Genomic DNA, 12,335 nt, shown 5'->3' on the forward strand with positions numbered 1-12,335 from the left:
TATATATATAAATCAGTTTTCAAGCATTTTACTACACTTCAGTATGTTATTCTTATTAAGTAGGGGTAATTTTTTAGGATTCTATACTTCTAAGTTTCTGAGAACCTGACACCTTGTACTTCTGGAAACTCCAGGTAAGTTGCAGTTCTGGAAAATGGTGACGCTGGAGACTAAATGGTTCCTGGTGATTTCACACCTAATTCCTCACCTTAATTCCTAATTCTTTTGCGGTTAACATGCATCTTTTCTTCTCTGCATGTTTTTGACTGACCCTGCTGACCCACTGAGCATTTTGCTGTCCAATGGTTATGCATTAACTTTGCAATTTCTAGTATTGTATTAATTTTGAATATTTCTCATGGGCATTTAATATTTTTTTACTTTCAGTCTGAGTTAAATCTCTTTTTTGGCTCATTTTATCTGTAAAAGAAAATCTGCTTAATAATTATGCATACCTGAATATAAGAAATTTTTCACTTCAGCCTTCATGAATAATTAAATATCAATTATAAATAATTAAATACAAGATTAATAGTAGTTATTAAGATTGATGTCATTTGGAATTGGTAAAGCGTGCTTGGAAAAAAATATGATCAGAATATCAACTTGCATAATAAATATGCATGCACTGTATGTTTCCTCTTCTGCTGTCGAGGTAATGCAAGAAATGTTGTGATTGGTTGTCAAGGCAGCCAATCAGAATTTAGCAGCCTCGGTCTCTGATTGGCTGGAATTATGGCACATTGTAATGCTGGGTTGTGTTGAGCACGCGAGCAGTTGGCATTTAGCAGCACTGAGGGCGGCATCAGGTGAGCAAGCTAGTGAAACGTTGCACGCGCAAACGTTTGCACATATCCAAAAACTTATTTTAAATGCAAAATTGATTTTCGTGCGCTCGAAATACTTTCTTCTTTGCGAGACAAACATTTTCTCCACTAAACTCAGTTCGCGCGCGTGCAAAACGCACTTTTGCGCGCTCAAAATATGATCTTTCACGCGCAGAATTGTAATCCCATATTTCTACAGCAACTCATTTGGCGCACATCATTCTCTTTTTATGAAACCTGTAAACCGCATTCACCGGTTCTAACTCTATAGCGACATCAACTTTATAGTGGTTTACCCGATCATTGCAATTCTTTAGTTTTTATTAGAATACAATCAAATGGCTTTCCCAACTCATTTTTGCGTGTGCGCGGCACATTATTTCTTCTGCGCGGCCGCGGTGGCAGAAGTGAGTGGCCGCGCGCGCAGTTTAGAGGGAACATTGATCACTATTATGTAATGTTAATGCTCAGATTAACGTAAAATGCAAGCTCATTAAACTTGGATCCTCAAATAAACCATCATTTATAAAACTTACTATATTATGTTTTAGGAAAAGTCCTCAAAAAGTCCTGAACCTAAAGTTTTTTTAGCCTACAGTGTAGGCCCTATTTACACTTTTTATAATGATCTGCTTTGGATGATCCAATACAAGTAAAAGTGGTACAAAACGTTTTGGACCACCATCTTGGAAACTACATTGGACCACATTATTAGTATAGCATACTAATCCATCTTAATGCATCCTGGTAAACAGTAATTAGCCACCTACTCTGTCAATCCACCAATGCAAGTTTTGCACTAATGTGCGGCTTTGTTCAGGTTTTTTTTTTTTTTTTTTTGCATTTGGAAGATTTAGTAAATACAGGAACTTGAGCAAAATACTTGTAAATTCTGCTTGGCAAACATGTTTGCACATAAAAGAAGTGTGATTAGGAAAAATGGTGCACACATTTTTAAGAAAAAAATGTAATAAATAAACAAAACAAAATTGATGTAGTTAGTAATGAAATTGGAGACCCTTTCCTCACAAACCGATCAGAAGTGGTCACATGAGACACATTACTACCAAGCATAAACGCACCTCTTGTAACAAAAAAAAAATCATCTTAATATCAGGTGTAAATAGGGTCATATCATTTATCCCTCTCTATTTGTCTGCTATAGTTTTCTAACTCGCTTGCATAAATGGGAGTCATGCAAAGTGGGTTCGTTTGCGTTCTCATTGTCTAGGTATATATGTGTATGTGTGTAGTCTGCACAGGGGAGAGGAAGGTTGGGGGGCAGGGTTACGTTTTTTAAAGAGGGTATTTCCTTCCACACGTGTGTGTTGGTGTGTGTGCACACTGTTATTAGACACTGTCTCACAGCTGCTGCATGCTTGTAAGATATCTGAACAGCTGCTTGTCTTGCCACATGTCACATAACATGAGTACACACAGAGTGTGTGTAGTTCCTGTGTTTGAAATTTTGTCTTGGAAACAGCCCCATACACCTCAAGAGTATAGGGGAAATGCATAGGGGGAAATATGGGTGGAGCCAAAGGGGCATTGGGCCCACTGGTGATGATAAGCCACTAGCGGAAGGGTTTTAGCCAAACACAAAACTTTAAATTGTTTGTTCATGTGGTGCCATCAGCCAGTCAGTGTTCATGGACATAGCTGTCATATTTCATATTTCATTTGCAGAATGTTAATGTACATATAGCTGTGCATTTTTTTTTTTTCAGTTGGTTGCTGTGCCATAATTCCACAGTGAGGAAGTTCTATGCTTTGAAAAATGCAGTCTGAATATATCAGCAGTGGGATGGTCTTGCATGTAAAATTAGATGTTTTTATTTAAGTTTCAAGACCACAATACCACTGTCAGCATTTGGCTCTTTACTTTTAAATCATCATGTTTTCAGAAAAGTAGAAACGAATTATAAACCCTTTAGTTGTTGATCAAAGCCCAGATTCAGATGTCAGCACTGGCTGCAAATTTGCCATGAGTTACATTCTTGAACATTTCACACAGACCCTTTGAGACCTTGTGGAAACTTTTATAATCTCATTAGTGGATGTCGCACTCTGGTGGCTAGCCATCTCCATGTAGTTTTGTGGGAAACAGGAAGTAAAACAAGAAGTGTCCACCACAAATGGTGACTCCTTCCTTTATGAAAGACATTTGAGACCCACAGATGGGGGTAGGTGATTAAAATATCAAATTGGCTTTTCCCATGCCAGGGCTTGTGCAAGTTATGTGCATCTGATGATGTATTAAGTTTCCTTTCAAATACACATGACTGAAGTAAATTACACAAGGCAAATGACCGCCCTAAGTGAAATAGGGTAGCCTACTGTCTACAACCCACTGGGCATTAAATATGAATTAGAATGTCAGGAAGATGATTTTGCTTCAGCTCATTTTGTTGGTTAAACAAAATGGTTAAACAGATGACTTTCTTATGGGAAATACTGTGTTCACAATGATCTATAAATAGAAGTTAATTTATTAAATGTAATAATAAAAAAAAAAATTACCTTTGTTCTGACCTACCAAAGATTTGTAATTAATACCAACAAATGTTTCTGTAAATAGCCCATATGCAGTGTGTTTCATTGCATGTTCTTTAATGATAATTCAAACTGAAAAATAAAATCTTTGATTAAAATTAAAATAAAATGGGGGGAAAAAATCTTATGAAATCTTATAAAATCTTTATAACTTTATAAGTTATCAAATAAATTTATCACATGAAGACCTAAGAGGCAAAAACCTCTAAGCCCCTTTGAGATTTTTCTTTTAAATGAATATTTTTTATGAGGTTCCTATGCAAATAACATTGGGAATTTTTGAAAATAAGGCATTCATTAACAGACTAATAACCTTTTATTTTTTATGAAAGTTAAATTACTGAACCAACACATATGAGCCTGATAAAAATGCTTATTTGAAAGAAAGAAAAAAGTTTTTTCATCTGAAGTCATCATATATAATACAGAAACATTATATATTACAGACCCTTCATTTCTTTGTAAGTGGGCAAACTTACAAAATCAGCAGGGGAGCAAATAAATATTTTCCCCACTGTAGATGTAATATATTATATGTAAAACAATGTACAGTTCTGTAAATACATTGTTTACTATCGCAATTTAATGAGTTTATTCACTTCTGTATGCCACACAGATGCAGCTTCTAATTCAAATATTGCACCCTAGACACATTTCTGTATGTATGTGCTTAAGCATATACAAAACCACAAATGTGTTACAGTTTTGTGGACTTACTAATGCACTATATTTTGTCACTGTGTGGTTATATAATGGTTATATATTCAAATAGGCATGTAATCATTGATGCACATAATTCCTCACTTTTTGTTTATGCACGTGTATATTTTGCGTGTTATAGCACTCAGCAAAATATTTAAAGCCCTGTAGCTCTGCAGTCCTCACCATGTGATAGTTTTGTAAGCCCAGATTGTGACATCTTTTTGTCCTGGGGACTAAAAGGCTCTGTGCATGTTCATTCTAGTTTGTTAAAAAAGGCAAAATGCAGTGTGTTATGTGAGTTGAGTGAACCGGATATCTGGCCATTAAAGATGTCAGTGCTACTTGTTTGTGCCTTGTGGTTGTGGATGCAGTACACACTCCAAATAAACACTCCACAAAGCAGACTTTAATACACATGCCGGCTGGTTGTGTTTTCTAGTATAAGTAATACAAAGTCACAAGCACTGAAGAAAGTTCAACATATCCTTAAGGGCATAGTTCACCCAAAAATGTACAGTGCATTTAGTTATATTTTCTTACCCCATGTTGTTCCAAACTATGATTTTCTTTCTGCTACAGACCACAACAATTTTTCCTTTTTTATACTTTCTGCTATAATCTGTTTTTGAGATCCACATAAGAAAATAAGAATGATATTAAGGTGAATAAATAATGACATGTATATTTGTTCCATTTTTGTAACCCTTTTACCTTCTGTAAAAAATTCTCCATATTGGTCAATCATTCGATGCCTTGATTATTTGTGCTGCACCTACAATATTAGAATGTGATGCTTAAATTTGAAGCAACTGCTACACTGTGTTGTTTTAAATGTTATTGAACAGAGATCATTCTATTTAACACTTTACTTGGTTTTTAATTCATCCATTTTGGGTCTCACTGCATTGCTGTCTTCTCTGTTTTAGTCTGCGGCCAATTGACATTGAGTTTATGAGACACCTAAGTAAAGTGGTGAACATCGTTCCTGTTATCGCCAAGGCAGACACACTCACCCTGGAGGAGAGAGATTTCTTCAAACAGAAGGTACTGTAAGCAATTCATCTCTCAGCTTGTAGATAATGAATCTCTTCCAACCATATGATGAGAGTTTTTATTAGATCTTTTGATTCTTCACCTTGTAAAATTATTTTTCATCTTGTCTGTATCAGTCACCTAAGGTCATAATAGAATGACAAAAATAATTTATTTGAGAGCATCTGGCATGCTTTCCATTAATTTGAAGATAGTTTGCCTCACTCATCTAGAGGCTACACCAGTTGAACAATGATTTATTTTTTCAAGTATTTAACCTCAATACAAACTGCCATCACACAATGTCTGTGGAAATCTCTTTGTGTAAATATCTGTGGGAATCGCCTTCCTGATGGTGTGAATTGGTGCAAAACTGTTCATTTATGGGCATTTCTCATGGCATTTCTTAAACTTCTGTAACAGTAGCAGACTAAACTGAAGTTGAAACAGAAGTTGGCCATTAGGCAGACATCATGATGTTGAACCGGCATCGTGATCTCTTCCCCCCCCCCTTCCCCCCCCCCCCCAATCCCACATCCCACAATCCCAAGCCGCATCCCAATTCCGTGTTCGGAAAGGAAATTAAGTGTACTAAGGAACCCCTAAAGGGAATAAATAGCCTACGAGATGGGAGGATAAAAAAAAATATTTCAATACTTTCTCTTGCAATGATATCGTTGGGTAATTACTGTATATAAATTGCGGGATTCAGGGAGCCGCTACTAATATTCAGGGCATTGAAACCGCTATCGAATGCGCGCTCTCATTTTACTTTCACTTTCAATTTTGAGATTCGCGATCACACGGACTCTATGCTACACCTACCACACATTTTACAAGATTAGATATTTGTCAGTGGTGCTCAGTATCTGCAAATCATTTGCCATTGTCCTATCAGTCATCTCTCCTTACGTATGTGGTAAGTGAACTTTCATGTACTGTAATGTAACAGTCTACCGCTAGCAAGCGGCTAACCATGTACCTTTAGTGACTCTGTATAACTCGTTATTTGTTTTCCGTGCTTTTCTGCAAACGGATTCACGCTTCGGGCACACCCCCTAACCCCGCCCCCCGATGTCATCGTCCATCACAATGTTTCACTGTAGACTTCGTCCAATGCCAATTTGGTAGACATCGCCCAACCTTATTGGTCATGCGGATTCGCTGTGTTGACCAACAGAAAACTGCTTGGCTTGAAAGTGACTTCTGTGTGAGCTGTGCTTCATTACATTTGAAAGTAATTTCTATAACCACCCATAATTTGTAGAATCAATATGGGAAATATCTTTAATCCTGCTTGGACATTCTTAATTATGCAGGGAAAGTCTTGGATCTGGTTGAGTAATTTTATGTTGAATCTTTTTTGGGTTCACGGGCCGGTGAGGCACTTTGTGTTTTATTTGACCTCAACTTAAGTTGTAACTTGGCAGTACTTCACAGGCTGGAGGCAGTTCACAGGATAGATCCAGCAGTGGGCAGCTAGAGTTGGTACATGGAGGTTTGCCATAAAAAAGCAGCAAATACATGTGAATCGATGACTTATCCCTTTAATGTACAGCAATAACAGGCTGTCCAGCAGTAAAAAAGAGATCATAAAGACTGCACGTATCAAGCTCTTTTTATGTTCATTTTCATAGAAGTAATTAAAGAGTGATTGAAGAGATTCAGCTGCATGTATTATTTGTATTATTACTTCATGTTTTTATTCAATGAACATGTTTGCGTTGTGCTCTTGTAGTGGGTGAAGGCAACTTTATCCTTCTCATACTTCACCTCGCAAAACGTCTACTGATTTTGCCTGTCATAAAGCTGCCAGAGGAAACTCAGTGGGTGTCCAAGCTACTGTTTCCTCCTAACATTTGCTTCACCTGCCAAACAGAACAAACCCCAGGCTCTAGAAGCCTTTCAGGCTTGTACATAACTGTTATGTTTGGCTGTGTGGTCAGCGCACAATCCTTAGATCCTTTTCCTCCACCCCACAAGGTCTTTGACATGACAGGAGAGTAGGTCACGGTGACACTATTTTCAACCTCGTGAACATTGATGTGGATTTGCTGAATTTGTCTGGTTTATTTGCTTTAATGTTTAATGACGTCACCCACATGGAAGCAGAGAATGAAAACAAACACCGACTCAGTGAAGGGTGTAGTTTTGATTCGTCGTCATTCATTAAAGCATCCCACTGGCTAAAAGCTCTCTCACTGTATTCTTTTCATTATGCTCCCAATGACCAGTTTAAATCTTCACTGCCAGAGGTCTGAAATCAGGTTACGATTATTCAATCTGACATCTGAAAAGCACGGTGACCCTTACAGTGCAGAATATGCAATTAAAGGAAAAGTTTACCCAAAAATGTAATAAATTCTGTCATCCTTCTAGTTCCAAACGTATGACTGACAAAATGACTAAAAAACAAACAAACTGCCACTCACATTAATTTATGGAAAACGTCTAAATGGTTCATTTACAAATAGGACTAATTCATTATCAAACTCACTGTGACATTTTTGTCTGAGAGATAATTTGTTACTGTATAGCTTCTGATTATTTGAAATATATAGAGTTGAATTAACAATTTTTATGATGTCATGATGATTTTATGACGTTTTTAAGCTTGAAAGCTTCAGTCTCCATTAATTGCATGGAAAAGGGCAACCGGTACATTCTTTAATATGTATTCTGTGTTTGATAAAAGAAAGTCGTTTAGTAAGAACATTATAATTTTTTTTAAACGACCTAATGTTCTGTGGATGCACACTCTATGCACACGCATATTCTCCAAAGATGAACCAGGAACTAAACACTGTTTCATGGATTCTTTCTGGTGTGTGTGTTTGTGCAGATAAGAGTGGACTTGCGAGCCAATGAAATTGACGTCTATCCTCAAAAAGAGTTTGATGAGGATGCAGAGGACAGAATTGTTAATGAGAAGATCAGGGTATGTCCACTTGTCACTTTTTATCTCTGTAACTCAATCACTGATACTGTGGTATTCGTTAAAAAGAGATTGTTAATGTACATGAAGTGGGCTTTTATGTCTTCTTTTTCTGCCTTACTGTATATTGTAATTCCAAGTGTTGCTTTTGTATATTAAAGGTTTTCGTGTGATCTCTGTTTTAGGAGATGATCCCATTTGCTGTGGTGGGAAGTGATCAAGAATATCAGGTCAACGGAAAAAGACTTCTGGGCAGGAAAACAAGATGGGGGATAGTAGAAGGTAGTGCACACACAAACATTCAGCTTCTCTCACAACACTTTCCTTCAATTTGACTTTTTCTTGCCCAAAATCACATCTGCACATCTTCTCTGGCAGTGAGCTTTGTTGTTGGATTGGTGTCCTGTGCTTTTTTTCTTAATTTAAAAACCTTTGGTTGTGTGTAAGGAATTGTATGTACTTGTGTCCACATCATCCTACATTGCTTTGATTGTTTTACTGTATTTAAACAGATCTTCAAGATTTAAACAGCCAAACTAAACTTTTAAAAGAGCAACATCACATAACTGTGATGGACTCTACAGTAGAGACCTGCACGGGACGGATTTTTCAGTCCCGCTCCCGCAGAAATATATCTTATCTGGTCCTTGCTCCTGCTCGCGACATTCATGTTTTGTCCCGCTCCCGCCCGCATAAAAGTAATCTATATAGATTTTTTTCAGTACATCGAAGAAATTTACATTAAATGGTTCTGTAATATCTCCTAAGCTCCACAACATACCAGCATAAACGCTCCCGATAAAATATTTGTTATTTAGGCTAAGCATCAACATTCACAATCACAAACCAGTTATTTTTAAAGGGGTCATATGATGCTTTTTTAAAAGATCATTATTTTGTGTATTTGGTGTAACAGAATATGTTGACATGCTTTAAGGTTCAAAAAACACATTATTTTTCAAATACTGTACATTATTGTAGGTCCTCTGAGGTTAGAATGAGCCGTTTTAGGGGGGCGTGGCAGAGTCTTATCTTTGATAAAAAATATCTCTTTGGTTTTGAGACTTTAGTCTTTGCAACTTCAGGGATCTTATCTATGCACAATCAGCTTGTAACACTCCAAAGAGAAAGGAAAACTTGAAATCGCATCATATGACCCCTTTAACAGAAAAGCAAGCATGGGCTGCTGCATGCATGGTTTGGCATGGCAGAATGCAAGCAGCGCGCTTCCTTTATTATCACTAATTTTAGCTGACATCTCAGTTAATCGCGATCTCATAAAGCTCTGTTATAACACAATAAATATATGCACAATGAATCTTTCACAGTGTCTACACTTCGTGTGTTAAAATGAGAGGATTCGTGAGCACGCAATTTCAGCACTGCGGTGAGTAGATTCTAACTTATTCACCTCTGATTGGCCATTGCGTTCCAGAAATCAACAGCTGAGTCTGTGCTTGGCTACATTGCGCAACCCTTTAAACACGTGTTACAAATAGAAACTATGCCTAGCTTGCACATGTCAATCATTTTAATGTTAATATTAGTTGTTCTTTTTGCTTTTGTGCAACAGATAAATAACAATTGATATGTTTTAGACATTTTATGTTTAGATAATTTCTATTTTGTGGGAGTCCCGCGAATCATTTTATTCTCCTGCATCCCGCACACACACACGAGTCTCTTGCCGCCCGCACCCGCACTCGCCCATCAAGGGTTGTCCCGCACCGCACCCTGTTGCGTTGGGTGCAGGTCTCTACTCTACAGTACATTATGGAGCGTTTAACTGTTTAATGCCATTGTTTTTCATGTTGTTAACACTTTTTAAAAAAATAGAAACAAGTATTTAATTCTGTTCTTTGATATTTCAAATTTGATCAAATAATTTTAGAGCATTAGAAAATGAAATATGTAATTAATGCACTTTAGGAAATATCAATTATTTTCACATTTTGAAAACTGTTTATTTTATAGCAGATTCAACCTTGACATTTGTTTGTCTTGAGGCATGATGTGAGAGGAACAGGATGGAACTAAATGAAAAACGTTAATTGCAAAATATATTACATTTAATTGCTGTATAATTAAGGTAATTGCTAAACGTAAAGCCCTAATACACAAATTCACATATCTATGGTGTTTGTGTCTACAGTATGGGACCTGGTTTCCATTCTTGTTGCCAAGAGCAAATCAAATTCCTATTCCTGATTCACCCAACAGGAATAGATAGCATAAAGAATAAATCAATGTACCATGCAAACTACTCCTCCACATAGAAAGTATGTGGCCAAAATTAATAAGAAAACTCAACCTTGCATGGACAGGAGGGTGGTAGAAGTTTATTGGTTATAGGTAGAACCAATCTAATAGCATTAATCTGTGAAGAGTGTTGACAGATTAACAATAGGAGTACTCATTTTCACCCTTACATGTTAGTGTTTAACTTCCACTAATCAATAAAAAATAAAAAAACAATTTGATTCGTTTGGCTCTGATAATTTACCACACTCAAATGGAACAAGTTCAAATTAGATTTCATTTCCTTTTATTAATGCAATTGCTCACTCTCACAGTGGCCTATTTTAAATGTGATGTTACTTTAAGAAGCATTTTGCGGCTCAAATACTCTGTGTTGTCTGATACAGTACTTCCATCTAGTGGCAATAAGATGCTACTACACCTCAAGCACCATAGCAAATATAGAAACAGACAGTGACAGACTGTTTATACCATCATTTTTTTATGACAAAACTACTCTCTAAAACCACATCAGCATCTTTTTGATTATTTTCGCAGTTGAGAACACCGCACACTGCGAGTTTGCCTACTTGCGGGACCTGCTCATCAGGTATTCAATGATTCAACATATACATTTTATAGTGTTTGTATAAAAAACTACAGTTCATTTGTTAATAAATACATTTTAATATAATGTTTTCGGTCTATATGTTTTCTAGAACTCATATGCAGAACATCAAAGATATCACAAGCAGCATCCATTACGAGATGTACCGCGTACGCAGACTCAATGAGAATAACACGCAACCAAACGGGCAGACAGCAATCCACGCTAATAGTGTACCTGAGCATGAAGTCCTCTCCCATGAGATGTAGATGTCTGTCTGACCATCCATCCACCCATCCATCAATCAGTCCGTCCATCTCTCTTTTTTTTTTCTTCAATCCCTCAATTTTCAATAGTCTCTTCCTCGGTTTATTCTGACTGGCTGTGTCTGTTGACTATTGTTTTTTAACATCAAAAAAATATTTCCGATCTGTGGATAATGAAACTTTAAGCGTGTAGCAAAATGTGATGTTCTGTAATGAGAGTTTCATTAAAGATGTTACTAGCTCTGCAAAATGACATCTGTCAGAAGTTCAACATACCATATGCTTAAAGCGCTCTCACTTAATCATTACAAATAAGTGGTTAAATTGCAACTTGAATAAAATCCTACTTTATGGCTATTGGGTATAAAAATAAAGGGCTCTAAAGCATAAAAATCCAAATAAATCATGTTTTTCACTATTTAAAAATATAATGAAACAAAGACAAGTGGAAAAGGATCCATAGTATATTACAGGACTTCTGACTGCACTCTAAAAAATGCTGGGTTGTTTCAACCCAGTGTTGGGTCAAATATGGACTAACCCAACTGTTGGGTTAAATTTTGGTTACATTTTTAAATTAGCTTTTTAACCCAACAGTTGGGTTAGTCCATATTTGACCCAACATTGGGTTGAAACAACCCAGCATTTTTTGTGTAGTCACACACTTTTAGACAAGAGTTTTGATGTTGATTAAAGCGTTGTAAGAGTAACATTTTAGTTTAGTATAACCATAATGCAGTTTTAGTATGCCCCTTTTTGTAGTGACTTTGCCCTGTGTGGTATCTTAACCAATCTGTAAAATTATCATGTACTTGTTGCCATGCCATGTTTGCTTTTTTTCAAGCATTGTTCATTTATTTTGTCATAGTAATTATTGTTGTGCTTTTCAATTTTAAAGGCCTCGACATTAATTGTTCTTTTTGTTTTTTATTTGTAAAGTGTTATGTATTTATATGCAGCATCATGTTACCCAAATGTTATAGTGTGGCCTTTGTAGGTCAAATGTTTAGATTTCCAGAATAGCACCACGGTGACCCAAAGCACCTGTACTTAACCTTTTTTTTTTTTGCAACTGTCAGTATTTACTAAAGCAAGTCCTGAGCCATTCTGTTCTCTATCTATATTCTATAATATACATGTGACCATGATTTGTTGATAGATGTATTTCATGTTGT

At 36.4% G+C, this 12,335-nt stretch overlaps 1 protein-coding gene across 2 annotated transcripts in view; it reads left to right on the plus strand.

Annotated features, from left to right (window-relative positions):
• LOC107566422 (neuronal-specific septin-3-like) overlaps positions 1-11,692 on the plus strand; it is a 94,198-nt gene extending 82,506 nt beyond the window's left edge. For both annotated transcript variants that reach the window (XM_016251880.1, XM_016251881.1), the window contains 5 exons: positions 5,009-5,126; positions 7,957-8,052; positions 8,235-8,331; positions 10,846-10,897; positions 11,007-11,692. In XM_016251880.1, the coding sequence (XP_016107366.1) occupies positions 5,009-5,126; positions 7,957-8,052; positions 8,235-8,331; positions 10,846-10,897; positions 11,007-11,163 (520 nt within the window). In that variant the 3' untranslated portion in view covers positions 11,164-11,692. The remainder of the gene's footprint in view (positions 1-5,008; positions 5,127-7,956; positions 8,053-8,234; positions 8,332-10,845; positions 10,898-11,006) is intronic.
• Positions 11,693-12,335: the final 643 nt, after the last annotated feature.

This window comes from Sinocyclocheilus grahami, unplaced genomic scaffold (genome assembly GCF_001515645.1).
Source record: "Sinocyclocheilus grahami isolate Dianchi unplaced genomic scaffold, SAMN03320097.WGS_v1.1 scaffold1074.1, whole genome shotgun sequence".
Taxonomy (NCBI): Eukaryota; Metazoa; Chordata; class Actinopteri; order Cypriniformes; family Cyprinidae; genus Sinocyclocheilus; species Sinocyclocheilus grahami.